At 47.5% G+C, this 15,649-nt stretch overlaps 1 protein-coding gene across 1 annotated transcript in view; it reads right to left on the bottom strand.

The window, feature by feature from the left end:
• Positions 1–881: 881 nt before the first annotated feature.
• The window catches only part of LOC143132487 (ephrin-B1-like), a 55,416-nt gene continuing 40,648 nt past the window's right edge, over positions 882–15,649 (bottom strand). The window contains exons 3-5 of the mRNA XM_076292041.1: positions 11,627–11,719; positions 6,147–6,272; positions 882–4,467 (exon numbers count right to left, since the gene is read on the bottom strand). Coding sequence (XP_076148156.1) covers positions 3,995–4,467; positions 6,147–6,272; positions 11,627–11,719 — 692 coding nt within the window. The 3' untranslated portion in view covers positions 882–3,994. The remainder of the gene's footprint in view (positions 4,468–6,146; positions 6,273–11,626; positions 11,720–15,649) is intronic.

Genomic DNA, 15,649 nt, shown 5'->3' with positions numbered 1-15,649 from the left:
TGACATCTGGGCGATTACGGTTGGGTCCCATCAGGACACGCCATTGATACCCGCTGCCTCCACACATCTCGGAACACGCTGCCGACAACGCAAGCGATTAGCCGCTGCTGAGCGGCCAGGCAGGTGAGTGAAAGATGACCACTGAGATAAAGCATCGCTGGCTGCCACCAAGGGCCTGGCTGTTACCCATAAGCCACCTGGCCTAAGGAGGTGGGGGTGGGGTGGTGCGGAGGGTTGGGGAGGCAAAGGCATAGCATAGAGATGGCTGCCTGTGTGAACACCTTTGTGATTTATCCCCTGGCATAAAGGCATTCACTCTCCAATCACCCCCACAGACCAAAGCCAGGCTCCTTTCAGAAAGTCTGGCTCCCTGAATGGCCACCACTGAAAGGAAGATTAAATTAAATCTCTGAATGCTGAAAGCTTAGGCCGCATGATATAATGTGATCTGAGGCCCAGGTTACTCTGTTAGGAGAATGAAATTATTCACGCCTGGTGATAATAAAATCTCTAAGTGCTGAATATAAAGAAAGAATTAATGGATATTGCTGTTGTCATTCATACAGTTAATTTAGTCCCAGTGTTGAGCCGTAGTGCATCGCTGGGTGACTGCCAAAGGTGTGTGATACAGAGAAATGATATGTAAAGAGAAATCAGTTTTTCATAGATGTGATATTAATTTATTGTCATAAAAAGTGAAAATGACTCAATTGATTTGGACTGCAGTGTAGTGGAGGGACAAGAGTGTGATCTTTTACAAAAAACTCTTTCATTTTCTGCATGCCAAGTCATTGTGCATCAACCTCTCAAAGTGTTTCTGTATTTGTAATTTGTCTTGATCTACAATGATAAACAAAGCAAAAAAATAAACAAAAATGCAAGAATTTATACAAAATGTAATTTAAAAAGACAACTATTTACATAAACAATCGCCAATACAAAATCTTGACTTTATATTTGTTTCATAAACAGGGCTCAAGTGAAATTATGCTCTTAAAAACTTTCACTGTATCCACATATATACATGTGTCATTCTTACAATTTTTTGCCAGATTGTGGTTAATTACTAATAACAAAGATCACAACACATGAAACGAGTCAATTCTTTCAAAACAAACAAAACAAAAAATAAATGTCTTCAAAACACTGTCTTGTATTTGACTCAACGTGTTTCGATGGTTCTATGGGGACCTGTTCTCTTTGACCCGGTACTGCAGAAATGTTCTACTGTCAGCCTCGGGGTCTCCCCTGGCGTTTGGAGAGGGGCCACGTGCCGTGTCGACGGCGTTAAATGACCGATGAACGAACGGGAACTCGCTTTTCGCGTTCCGCCTCGCGAGCGAGCGAGGACGAGAGCAGCCAGCTGTCCTTATCTGACTGGGGCTTACGCGCTTGGCATGGCGTGGGGAGCTATGGTATCTCTCTTGCCCTGTCAGAGCTCCGAATGCGGCACTCTACTCCCTTACTGTCAGCTCAGCTCCTCCAAAAACAACTAACACAATCTCTCCAAGGGCTCTCCTCCTGAGCCGTGCATGAGAATATGAAATCGCACGGCTTAGGAGCTGAAGTGGCTCGTGAAATTCAGATGCAACGGATAACGTCTTAGTTACCTAGTAACCACATGGTCATATTTAGGGCAAAACATAAAAAACTGGGAGAGAGAAAAAAAAAGAACTTATTGGCAAAGAAACTTCCAACAACAGGCGTGTGATTTTTATCACAAGCGGTTTGAGTGCTGAAGAAATTAAAATGATTAAATCAAAAGGGTTTTTTCCCCTCTGTCATAAACAGTTTGCTCATAAACGAGGCCTTTGAATAGATTGTGGTTCTTGCAAAGCCATGTCTGTCACAGATAAATGTGCTATTTTTTTCACAATTAACACTCAAAAGATAAGATGTCAGACTACTGTAATTTAATTTTTTTTCTCTCTTCCTCTGACGTCTTTTGTGTCTCGGAGACGTGCCAAACATTTTCCTCAACAATTCCTCTCCGCCGCAGTGCTTATACAGAAATCTGAGCAACTGTCAAAAGTGTCACTTCTTTCGTCTGCCAGAAAAAAGAGTTCCACTCACAGAGCTACTGGGTATGTCCCAGGGGTCTAACTACCCCAAACCACTCGCTGAACTGAATACACATTGGCAGAAAAGGAGAATAGTACTATTAACTATTATAAATACAACACAACTTTTATTAAAAAGTATTCTTTAAAAAATAATCTTACATTTCACACAGGTATTAAATGTGAGCAAGCTAGGAAGTCTTTCTTCTTCTTCTTCTTTTTCATCTGCAAGGCTTTCGTGGGGAGTTGTTTTAATCCCGGGTTTCAGGTTTTGGTTGGTGTGCGACGTGTCCTTTAACAAATGCTAATTTTCGATGTCATCTGTCATAACCGCCCCTCCTGCGCTGAAAATTTAATAAACGGCACCCATTAAGTCTGCCAGGAACTCTTGCTCTGATAACCCATCACGGCCCCCCTCGCTATACTCTGGAAGGGCAGGCGGTGGTAGCCATAGCCGCGGGGTTCTCAGGAACGAACACATTTCTCCCACCGCCGACCGTGCTTGTCTGGGCTCGCAGTCAGCAACACCTTGTGAAATGCAAGCCACTGACTCATAAATACCACGGTGTGCAAGGGGTGTGGGGTGTGAGGTGGGGGTTGAAGTCTGGCCCAACCTGAAAACCTCAAAAAGACCTGTATGGTTTTGTCTACGTGTGAGGGTGCATATGTCTCTGTGAGTGTGTTTGTGTGTGTGTGTGTGTGTGTGTAAGTGTGTGTTTGTGTGTGTGTGTGTGTGTGTGTGTGTGTGTGTGTGTGTGTCTGTGTAAGTGTATTTGTGTGTGTGTGTGAGAGAGGATCTGTTGAAACGTCCACAAATATAATGAGTAACTCCTTGAACAATAATCATGAAAAAAAAGACAAAAAACATTCAAGGAACAACGACGAGTGATGATGATGGTACAAAATGAAGAGAAAGAAGTGAAATGTCCACAATTAGATATCGCATACTTAGAAAAAATAACCTAATACAACTGTTTGTCGTTTTTTTTTTCTTCTTCAAACTAATACTTTGTGAGGAAAAAATAGTGAGACCTTGAGAAACAGTAAGGCAATCACATCGCAGGCGTGAGGAGGGTATAGATGCCAAGAGTCAGTCATCTAGCTGCACCCTGTAACCTGAGCTACGAGAGGGTCCATTTTAGGATGGGGCATCCTGAAACTCCATGGCTTCATTTGATTAAAAGCCAGTCTCTCTTCTTATCTCTTCTCTCTTCTTCATCCTGGTCAGTATGTTGACTTGAGGCTACTTTGTGTTCCTTGTCGTCTTTTGTTTTGTTTTGTTTTGCTTTGTTTTTAAAAAGCCTAACCCAGGAAGCGGTTCACTTTTCTTCCAGGAGGTTTGGATGGCATGTGCTAGACCTCTGGTGACTCTTTTTGGAATAACATCATCCTCTGCCCTCCTTATCCTCTACCTAACCCTTGAACCCCGTTACCCACCCAACCCAGCCACCAGGCAGCACCCCCAAACATTACGGACACAGAGGGTGGGGGGCATAGGAGGCTCCAACACCACACTTTGGGTGGAGAAAGAGACATCAAAATAAACACACAAGTTGTAGGTTCATCTCTCTCTCTCTTTCTTTGCATCCTTCTCTTATTTATCCCCCATTCTACTTCTGTTCCTCTGTTCAACCTTGCAGTGTCAAGAAGGGTCAAGGCTGTTAGCAAGAAAAAACAAAGAAAAACAAAACAATAACAACAACACCAAACAAAGAAACTACAACAGAAAGTGAAAGTGTGGTTCACCAGAGGTCCTTGAGCAAACTTCAAAACAGCACGCATGTCTCTCTCTCTCTCTTTCTCTCTCCTCCTCTTCCTTCTTTCCTCCATTTTGTTTCTGTCCATCAATGTTCCACATACAGGGCCCCCCTCTCTGACAAAACCGCTGTGTTTCCTCCCCATTCCCCCCCCTCTCCACACACGCTCTCTCTTCATCACACCTTGTAGTAGATGTTAGCGGGGCTCTGAGGGGGCATCTCCTGGACGATGTAGACAGGGTGTCCGTAGTCGCCGCTGACCTTCTCGTAGTGCGGGCAGTAGTTGTTCTCTGTCCGTAGCGGGATGATGATGTCGGAGGGCTCGGACCCCGCTCCCCCGACGACCCCCACGCCGCCCGCTCCTTTGGGGCTGGCCAGCGTGCTGAGCGTGAGGGCGGCGGGCCGCGGCTGGGCCGGCTTGCGTCCGCGCTTGCGCACCTTGATCAGGAGCACCACCAGGAAGATGATGAGCACCAGGAAGATGACGCAGCCGGCGCCGATGGCCGAAAAGACGGCGATCTTGGAGCCCAGGAAGCCCTCGCTGGTGCTGCTGGTGCTACCTCCGCCTCTGCTGCCGCCACCTCCACCTCCACCACCACCTCCACCACCGTCACTGCCGCTAGTCTTAGGGTTCTTAGGGTTACCGAGGTCTGAGGAAAGAAAGGATAGATACTGTGAGAAAACTTCAAATCAGCATGTAAAGATACATTAGCATTACTGCTAGCAGATTCATTTTTTTCCGTACTGAGGAAAACCTTTACTTTTCCATTTGTAACTGTAATCATAACTTGTTCTTTATAATTCACTCCGTGAACAGATGAAAGATAAGAAACCTCAATTCTAGCACTGAGGAAACTTGAACAATCAGAGAATGTTTGATCATTATTCATGTCTTCAACAAAAATTGCCAGTACAGCACAAAGGTAAATATAAAGATGCATTTTATTCATTATTTGTTTCCCATGAATATGAACCCCATGACCCCATGGAAAGAAAAGAGTGCATAAAAGAACAAGTTCTGCGAGTGAACTATACTAGAGCATAAGAATGATTAGGCCAGTCAGTGCACTGGATAGTTGGTGATATATGACAAACATTCACTGCTTTTGAGGGAGGAGAAAATTGATCTTTTGGAAAAACACAACCCACAGATATGTTTTGACGTGCAATAAAACCCTGTCAGCTGTAATGTATGGCAGCTAATGTATCTATTTTACTGGTTGCCTGCAGAGATTCAGAGCGGATTCTCAGGATGAAAGTGCAATAAGCACTGCCTGTTGATGTCTAATCCAATGTTCAGGTTCTCAAACTGGGCAAGAAGCAGGAAAATAAGGCTATATTACGAACCAAAATGTTGAATAAGACAAAAACAAAAAATAAAAAAAAATAAAAAATAATAAAAGGCCTTGGAACAAAACGAATCTGCAGGGAAGGCAGATTTCTCTCTTTTTTGTTCTCATTTTTTTTTTCCGTTGCACATCTGATTTTGTTTTATCCCCTCTCCTGGCCCTGGGCCTAGATGGACAGAGCCTTGACAAAAAAATTACTACTCCAGTGACTGAAATGTGAGCGGAGGAGAATTTTTTTTGTTTTTTTTATATGGTCAGAGAGGATGCCAGAAGTTTCCCTCTCTATTTCTCTCTCTCTCTCTCCAACTCATCTCTCCCTCCCTCTTCCACTTCCTCCCCTCTTTTCCCTTTATACATGTCTCTTCCTTAGCCTTGCTCTGACACACACACACACACACACACACACACACACACAGAGCTCAGCACAGGGATTTTAATGGGCTCTCATGACTCCATCAGTGATTGTATCTGTTTGGATCTCGGGGTTGTGCTGAAAGAGCCTGCAGTGCAGGAGGGCCTTGGGAGTGCATGTGTCTGTGAATTTATGTATATATGTGTGTGTGTGTGTATGCATGTGTGTGTTTGTGTGTGTGTGTGTGTCCTTGTGTGTTTATTTGCGAGAGTATAAATCTCCTAAAATATATCTGTATAAACTAGCTGTGTCTGTATACATTAGCTGTGTTTAAATGTGTCTGTTTGAGTGTGTGTGTATAGGTCTGAACATGCCTGCCTGTGTCTGTGTGTGTGTGTGTGCATGTGTGTGTGTGTGTGTGTGCGCGCGTCTGTCTGTGTCTGAATGAGTCTGTGTGTGTGTGTGTGTGTGTGTGTGTGTCTGTGAGTGTGTGTGTGTGTCTGTCTGTGTCTGAATGTGTGTGTGTGTGTGTGTGTGTGTGTGTGTGTGTGTCTGTGAGTGTGTGTGTGTGTCTGTCTGTGTCTGAATGTGTGTGTGTGTGTGTGTGTGTGTGTGTGTGCCATCTCACCCGTGTTGCCCGTGTCTGGCGGTCTGTCTGCGTCTGGGTCTCGGCTGGGCGGGCTGTAGCCGCCGTCTGGACCCTCCACTCCCGGGAGATCCGTCATCACTGGGTCCGGCAGGATGGCGTTAGGGTCTGCCAGCACAACACAGCACACATCAACAACTCACCCAAACAAACAAGCACTGTAAACAAATAAACAAATAAATAAAAAAAACACATGGGCAGTGGAAGAGTGAGAGAGAAAGATAAATGGAAGAAAAGAGAGGGAATGAGAGAGAGAGAGAGAGAGAGAAAGAGAGAGGGAAAGCTACATACACAGAGGGAGAGAGGAAAAAAAGAGAGATAGAGAGAATGTGTCAGACAGAAACACAGAGAGCTACAAAGAGAGAGAGCGCATGAAGAGTGTGAAGGAGAGAGAAATAAAAAGGGAAAGAGAGTGTGTGGGTGGATGGGGAGGAGAGGGAGGGAGGGAGGGATGGAAGGCGAAAAAGAGATAGAGAGAGAAAGAGCCAATTCCATCTGGCATCAGACAAAAGCAGGATAATAACACTTTTGTACAGCGGGCTGGGAGGCCTGGGCGATAGCTGAGAGGAAGGAAAGGGACAAACACTAGAAAATCAGCGGCCGACACTCGAAAACTGACCAGCGTCCTTCAAGTGATGTTATTATAATATACGACCCGCATTAAACGCTAATGTATGGATTTGTGCAGTTTGCGCAAAAAAACATGTAATTGCATAAGGAGGTGAGTGAAACGCACGGAGCATAAAATAAAACATCATCAGTGTGGCCAACCGCTCCCTCGGTGTACATTAGAGTGGACGGATGAATGACTGCACGCGGCCGGCTTGATTTGTGTGACACGGCACTCTGCGAGCCCCTGCGACATACGGAGAAAACCTCTCCATCTGAAAAGGGGGGAAACAACGACCGCCAAGGCAAGTCCCCTGCGTCCATCTGCTGGGCTCAGCTTGTTGGGGGGTGTGGGGGGGTCAGTGGGATGGGAATTGGTGGTGGTGGTGGTGGGGTTGGGCGGGTGGGCGAAGGAGGGATTGCTTTAAGGGCGAGCCACGGACTTGTGCCTGCGAAATGCATCACAATCTCAGCGCGCTATCATAAGAGCCATTTCATAGCTAAATATTTCCCTCCTCTTAAACAAACACGCCATGGAATGCATTCTCCAAACAGCAGTGAGAGGCAATAAGAGCGAGATTGAATGAGAGAAAGAGAGCCAGAGAGAGAGAGAGAGAGAGAGAGATGTGTGTGTGTGTAAGAGAGAGAGAGTGAGAGATTACAGAACACAGTGAGCTTGCACATGCTATGGCAACAGAACACACTCATGCATGGCAGAATGGGGTTAAAGCAGTTATATATTAACTTTTTATTGTTATTCATTATTCATATGGTTAAAAGGCCATAATATGCCTTATTTATCGGCAGTTTCTGCCAGGACCCACACTCCCCCTGAGAGCAGAAAGACAGGCAAGAGAGAGAGAAAGAGAGAGAGGGAGAAAGAGAGAGAGACAGGTTTGCTGAGCCCTAGAAAGACAGAGGGAGAGAGACAGAGAGAGAGAATAAGAAAGAGAAACAGAGAGGGAAAAGAGGAGAACAGGAGTGGGAGAGAGAGAGTTGAGAAGAGAGAGAGAGAGAGAGAGAGAGAGAGAGAGAGAGAGAGAGAGAGAGAGAGAGAGAGTTGGGAGGGAGAGAAAGAAAGCTCCCATCCCAGTCTGTGGAGTATTGGAGAGGAGATGAATATGCCAGTTTTTCAGCAGGGCTGCTTTGTAGCTTTTACGCTCAGGCTTAGTGGACTTTTGCGGCCTGTTTGAAGTCAGTGTATACAGCGTGCATTTTTCTGCCTGCTGCAGTAGCAGCTGCTGTCTGTGTGTGTGTGTGTGTGTGTGTGTGTGTGTGTGTGTACGTGTATGTGTGTGTGTGTGTGTGTGTGTGTGTGTGTGTGTGTGTGTGTGTGTGTGTGTGTGTGTGTGTGTGTACGTGTATGTGTGTGTGTGTGTGTGTGTGTGTGTGTGTGTGTGTGTGTGTGTGTGTGTGTGTGTTAGTGAGCAGAGTGGAAAGGGACAGAGAGACAGCCAAAAAGACAGAAAAGCAAGAGAGAGAAATAGAGAGAAAGAGAGAGGGAGCAAGAGAGTGAGACAGACGGAAAGAGTGAGCGAGCGAGCGAGCGAGCGAGCGAGGGAGGGAGAGAGAGAGAGAGAGAGAGAGAGAGAGAGAGAGAGAGAGAGAGAGAGAGAGAGAGAGAGAGAGAGAGAGAGAGAGAGAGAGAGGGAGGGGGGTAGCAGACAAGCGGCCGTAATTGCAATCCCAGCCTGATGAGTCCGCTGAGGGCTATCAGATCTCCGGAGCTGGGCGGCTATCAGCCCTTATCTGGCCGTCCCCCTCAGCTTGCCCTGCAGGGCGTGGGCCTCTGCTCCCGCTATTGTGGGCTGTCTCCTCTGGGGGTACAGGCAGAGAGAGGGAGAGAGGGAGAGAGAGAGAGAGAGAGAGAGAGAGAGAGAGAGAGAGAGAGAGGCAGAGGGAGTAGGAGGGAGGAGTAGGAGTGTAGTCTAGAGGGAGAAACTGCAATGAGATGCTAATACTCCACTTCCATCCAATTCTAAATTCTACCCCTCTTTCTCTCTTTCGGTCTCCCCTCTCTCTCTCTCTCTCTCTCTCTACATATATATATATATATATATATATATATATATATAATATATATTCTGTGTGTGTGTGTGTGTGTCTCCTGCCTTCTCTTTCCACCACCCAGGTGGCTTGTGGGTATTTAGTGAAGGGCAAGGACGAGCAGAGAGGTCACATCTTCAGCTGTGAGGTGTTCCAAATCTGCCTGTCGAGGGAGGAGGAGAACAAATCCTCTGTTCTTCCCTTTGTTCCCCCCTTTCTCTCTCTCTCTTTCTCTCTCACACACACTCTCTCTGTTCCCGTCTTCGTAAATATTTGCAAGCCCACAGCAACAGTAGCGGCTGCACAGGCCTGACTATGACAGACCTCTAAGTAAATTCTAGGCAATGCTATTGTTTTCTTCATGTCCGTAATGCATGTAGACAGGCGCAGACACAAACACTCACACGCATCTACAACAAGTCCCTCTCTTTTTTACAAACACACACACGAATAAACACACTCAACTCACAACGGATTCCCTGTAGTATGATTCACCCTGAGGAGAAACACATCAGTGGTGATAGTGGAGAAGAGTGTGTGTGTGTGTGTGTGTGTGTGTGTGGGGGGGGGGGGGTTCTGTGTGCATCTGTATGTGTGCACGTGATTCTACTTATGCGTGGGTGAAGTAATGTGTGTGTCTGTGGGGCATTGTGTATCTACAAGTGTGTGTGTGTGTGTGTGTGTGTGTGTGTCTGTGGGGCTTTGTGCGTCTACAAGTGTGTGTGTGTCTGTGGGGCGTTGTGCATCTACAAGTGTGTGTGTGTGTGTGTGTGTCTCTGTGGGGCATTGTGCGTCTACAAGTGTGTGTGTGTGTGTCTCTGTGGGGCATTGTGCATCTACAAGTGTGTGTGTGTGTCTGTGTGTGTGTGTGTGCGTGTGTGTGTGTGTGTGTGTGTGTGTGTGTGTGTGTGTGTGTGTGTGTATGAGTGCTTCTGTCAGTTTGTCTGTTATGTGTGTGTGTGTGTGTGTGTGTGTGTGTGTGTGTGTGTGTGTGTGTGTGTGTGTGTGTGTGTGTATGTATGTGTGCGCGTGCTCGTGTGTCTAAGCAGGGTGGGGGTAGCGTACGTGGTGTGGGGGAAGCAGTCCTCTCTCCGGGCACTGACCCATTTAGCTACATGTCCCCAACGCCATCCCCCTGCCAGACGACAAGCCAAGACGACAAGCCAAGATGACAAGTACGAGAAGGCAAGGCAGGGACCGAGGGGGGAGAAGACAGGAAAATGAGGGGAAGACAAGAAGGAACAAATGCAAGGAGAAATAAAAAAAAGAGAGAAGACAGAAAACAGCAGCAGGGATAATGGCAGACCCGCTCCGCTAGCAACATGAAGTTCAGTTGGCGTGAGTGCCCTGGCAAGGGTGGGTGGGGTGGTTGGGGGGAGCACTGGAGTAGGGGTAGGGTGGCGTTGGGTGGGGGATGGATGGATGGATGGGGGGGGGGGGGGGCGATAATGTTTTAACCAGGCGGCGAGCGACAGAACAAGGCACAGAGACATTACAGAGGTCCTCTGCTCCCTCACTACAGGAGGACGCAGCAGAGGGGAATGGAAAGCGTGCTTTCACTGATCCAATCTCTCCACCTTAGCATAATTACTCTGAGAGGAGAGGGAGAGAGGGATGGAGTGAGAGAGGGAGAGAAAGAGGGGGGGCATAGAGAGAGAGGGGGAGAGAGAGACAGAGATTGAGAGAGGGAGAGAGAGAGAGAGAGAGAGAGAGAGAGAGAGAGAGGAACAGAGAGAGGACTAGAGGAAGATAAGAAGAGGAACCCATGTATTATTAATGGTGGAGGCTGCGTGTAAAGGCCTGAGGCCTGTCAAAGAGAAACATGGCGGAGGAGCGGAGCCGCTTGTAAACATGACCGGCGTTAACGTTTAAACGTCTGAAGGCCGACATTCTGCGGGCAGGCCGAGTCCACGCTGCCGCTTTACGTTATGTGTCTATAACACACGGGAAGAAAGAGACAGACAGAGAGAGAGAGAGAGAAAGAGAGAGAGAAAGAGAAAGAAAGAATGGAATGGGCTGTAAATGAAAGGGGTCTGCCGGAGGCGGCTGGAAGTTTATGGACGAGAGCTTGTTAAATTCTGTTCTTACACTTAGGTCACGAGTGCTCATCTACAAAACCTTCATTATCAGTCATCCATCTCACTGGCCTTCTGGCTCCTATTACCGCATACACTGCCTTTCCACTTTTACTTACACACACATACACACACATATGAATGTGTGTGTGTGTGTGTGTGTGTGTGTGTGTTTGGGCATGTGTGGGTATGTGTGGGTGTGCAGACATACACACACACAGACACACACACTTGCACACAGGTCTGTTTTTCACATTTCCGAGCCAGATCCAAACATGCAATTAAGCAGTCATGCTATGCAGATGTTGTTTCCTGGTTACTGTGTCACATTAACTCAGACAGCCCATGATGGTACTGGGCATGGTGATGCGCAAAAAAAAAAAAAAAACGTTTATTCCATAAACACTTTCGCTCTCCTTCCCATAATTCCATCTGATTAACGATTAGCTCTGAACAGCCATCCCCCCCCAGCCCCCACCACACTCTGCACGTTTGTTGTGTTAGCCACGCTACACGTGTACCGGCTGGAATCTCTTGCGCTCTAATTCAATTTCCATCGACACACTCTCGTGCTCGGGGGCACTGCGTTTCACGGGAAACGCAGGTGCTGGGCGAGGAAACGATCGAGCGGACGAGAGAACAGAAGAAAAGAAAAGAGGAGAAGGATAGTAGCGATTGGAGCGGTCGGGCCCAGGGACAGGGTGGCGGCCCCGGTTAGGGCGTCGTAATTACCTTGTCCGACCTTCATGATGACCTTCATGGCACGGGTCTTACACACTCCTCCCTCGCGGTTCTCCAGGCCTTCCATAGAGCCATTGGACGTGGCTGTGAACACACAAGGAAAAACAAACCCCCAAAGGTAACATTAGTAAGTAAGTAAACACACACTTACACACACACACACACAGTATGCACTTCCCAAAACAATTACATGAAGGCATAATGGGATTGCGCAATGAACAGCTTCGGCAGTAGTTGCTTAAAAGTGGGGCAGCCGAAACCGTGCATGTCGGTGAGAGGCCAGGAGGCAGATTGCACAGGAAGGGTGTGTGTGTGTGTGTGTGTGTGTGTGTGTGTGTGTGTGTGTGTGTGCGTGTGTGTGTGTGTGTGTGTGTGTGTGTGTGTGTGTGTGTGTGTGCGTGTGTGTGTCGGGGGGGTGGACGACACACGTTTATCCCCCTGTTTAACCACATTGAGGGGGACAGTGTTGGGGTTGAGTTTGGGGGGCTGGGGGAGAGGCGATCCACTATCTCCCTCCCTGTCATTAGTGTCAGCGTAAGAAAGAGGCGTGTTGTGGAGGAGCACCGGGCGGCTGCTGGTCTCTCTCTGTGAATGCTCTGTGCCAGTAAGAATTATAGCGTGCAGCTAAACGCCCGCAGCTCAGCTTTCCCTTTCCGCTACGCTCGCAATTAGGAGTTGGTTGGCACTCCGCGGAAGAGAGGGCCTTCTTCGGGAGGGAGGAGTGTGTGTGTGTGTGTGTGTGTGTGTGTGTGTGTGTGAGTGGGGGGCGTTCATCCCTCCGTTTAACCGCAGCGAGGGGGGCGGAGATGGACTGTTTATACGCTGTCACGTTTGGCTTCACACAGCGATGAAGTCACAGACAGTGGGGCACAATTGGCAGCCTGTACTGAGGCGGGGAGCGAGAATTACCTGGAGTGAGAGAGCGCATTACCCAGGGCCTGGTGAGCACAGGCCTCCGATGAGCACGCCAGCAAACACACACACACACACACACACACACACACACACACACGCACACGCACACGCACACGCACACAAACCTGCTGCTTCAAGTGTTTTTCTTTGAACAGTTTAGACCAAAAAAAAAAGACCCCCCGAAAAACTGGCCATCCATTTTGATCTTCAGTACTCGTGTTTTTTTCTCCACCCCTCCCTCCCTCTCCTCTCTCCTCATCTCTTCTGGGTGTGCTAAAGGCCTGTCCACTCCGCTCAGACATCAGGATTTAAGATGTGACCGGTGCCGGCCCGGGGCACGGAGAGGTGGTCATCTAATTAGATCAGGGCACCGTGAGTCAGCAGCCCGCTAAGGGTGAGGACAATGATAAGAAGGCTACCAGGAGAGAGAGAGAGAGAGAGAGAGAGAGAGAGAGAGAGAGAGAGAGAGAGAGAGAGAGAGAAAGGGGGCAGAGAGAGAAGGAGAGAGAGGGAGAGAGAGGAAGAGAGAGAAAATGAGAGAGAAGCAACACTGGGCCAGGTACACACACACAGACAGAGGTACAACACATACACACACACACACACACACACATACACACACACACACACACACACACACATACACATACACACACATACACACAGATGAATACGCTCACACATACACACACAAAGACATTCACACAGAGATACACACACACACACACACACACACACACACACACACACACACACACACACACACACAGCGTAGACACACTTGTTCATACACATGCACACACGCACCCTCAGGCTGTGGAACAATGATACAGCATTTTAACCTCGCTAACCGACGCCCATCCCCACCTCACTTGCCGTTTTCTCTCTCTCTCCTTCCCTCTCTCTTCCCTCCCTCCTTCTCTTCCTGCGCTCAACTTATCCTGCCACTTTGAGGATTTCGGCATTCAGAGGGAAGGTTAGCGCCCGGCGAAGAAAACGCGCCTCCCTTTGAAGATGAAGCGAAAACCCCCTCCTGCATTAATCGCTCTAATACAGTGTCAAGCTCCCAGCTTTATTTCCCTCGCAGGGATACTAACTCTTCTCCCCGGAGCTAGCGCGGCCTTCTATAAATATCCCCTCTCCTCTCCGCCAGTTTAGCGGGCATTATGACTGCTAATGTGCAGCCATTACCTTTCCTCTGCAATAACAGTATTGCTGTATTAATTATTAAAAGCCCCAATCTGGTTAATTAAATTGATGACAATTGATGACAGATGGCAGACCCAGAGAAGAAAGAAAGATCACAGTTGGGCACAGTTTCTTCACAGTGCTGAATATTAAATACTTTATGATGGAGACCATCTTATCTACCACAACAGTGTTCCCCATCCTCACCCAAGCCAACTCCATCCCTTTTTTTTTTTTTTTTTTAAAGAAAATAAATAAATAATAGTCGGGATGTTTGTTGGTGAGACAGAAATGCTGTTGTGGCTTTAATTAGTCTGTGTGGGAAATAAATGGGCCTTGTGTTGTTGCCTTGTCCCAGAGGTATTCATCCAGCGAGCTTCATAATAAATGACCTGTACTGCTGCTGGCCAGGGGTTAATGCTAATAGCAGCGAAAGCTGGGGCCTGTAACTTTCATTTGTAACCTGAACACCTCTCCTTCTCTCTCTCTCCCTCTCTCTCTCTCTCTCTTTTTCTCTCCATGTCTCCCCACTCTCTCTCTCTCTTTCTCTCTCCACTCTCTCTCGTCTGGCCGCTAACACCAACACCTGATCTTTTCGATGCTGTTGCGGAGATTTTCATGTCATGTTCTTGGGGCGAGGAAGCGGGAGGAGAGGAGAGATGGTGGAGATTGAAGATTTCCGCAGCGTTCATGAGAACATGGTGCCGAACACAAAGGCGGCGGCCACAAAGCCACTTCAATGGGAGCCAGGAGAGGAAAAACATTTGTGACAGTCAAATGTGAGAGAGGTAATATTTACACTGACTACTCCTGAAAAATGTCCGGACTAATCATATCCTGACCAAATAATGTGAATAAAAATGTAATAATATGAATAAAACAGTGTACTATGATACTATTCAATTATTATTTGTACCATAGCCACAAATTACACAACAAGCCATCAAGTAACTACTACCACTGCAGCTAGGAGGACCCATAATAGTGATAATAAGACAGTAATAATAACAGTATAATTGTATGCAATAATATATTAATAATATGGAGGCTCTAATGCTATAATAAATCATAAGGCATGCAGAGTTCCCCAGTCCTCCCTGCACGCTACGCTAACTCTACCGCTAAGGCTAGCGCTCTAAGCTCCCCAGGCCTCATAAACAGCCAATGATTCATGATGGAGCCTGTGGATCTGTTCAGCACGGGTCACCTGAACGACCCAATTTTCCCAGACAACGGGGTAAATATAGCTCACGTCTCTGGCTGCCGGGTGCCCACTTTCCTTCCTTCAAACGTCTCCCTGGCCAGAGACTGTCCCACAGGGCGCGTTCCTCTCCCTCTCCTCTCCCTCTCCTCTCCTCCTCCCAGTCCCAGCGACGAGGCTGCACGCTACCTAGTACTGTCATCGTCCCGCCCCTCCCCACAGCAAAGTCATTTGAATCCCATAATGAAATAAGCGCATGAGCCTGACTGCGTCTGACAGGCCAAAACCCAATTGTGTTTGATGGCGAGATGTATTCACTGCGTGGAAACCAAAGGGGAGAATTCATTAAGCACTTATCCTAAACCAACCGTACGGGAAATAGGTGGCGTTTGATACATATTTGTGGTTTGAAGGGGGAGGGATGCACGGCATTAAATTGTCAGATATTTAGAACTCACCACCACATTTGCACACACACAGGGAGTCAAACACACACACAGTCATGCACACACACACACGCACACACACGCACACACACATACACACACACACACACACACACACACACACATATGCACACAAATGTTCCATTACCATTGACAGAAAGTGGAAAACTGGAAAAGAAGTCTGACCAAGCAGGGAACGATCAGGGCAAACCGTAAATGCCACGGAAACCCAGCAGAGCCAACAGGAGCCCAATGAATAAAACA

This window comes from Alosa pseudoharengus, unplaced genomic scaffold, assembly GCF_046254945.1.
Source record: "Alosa pseudoharengus isolate Yale_2024_CS ecotype anadromous, Long Island Sound unplaced genomic scaffold, YU_APseudo_1.1 YU_APseudo_1.1_scf_19, whole genome shotgun sequence".
NCBI lineage: Eukaryota > Metazoa > Chordata > Actinopteri > Clupeiformes > Clupeidae > Alosa > Alosa pseudoharengus.
Note: the sequence above shows the minus strand (reverse complement) of the source record. Positions and strands in the feature narration are given on the sequence as shown.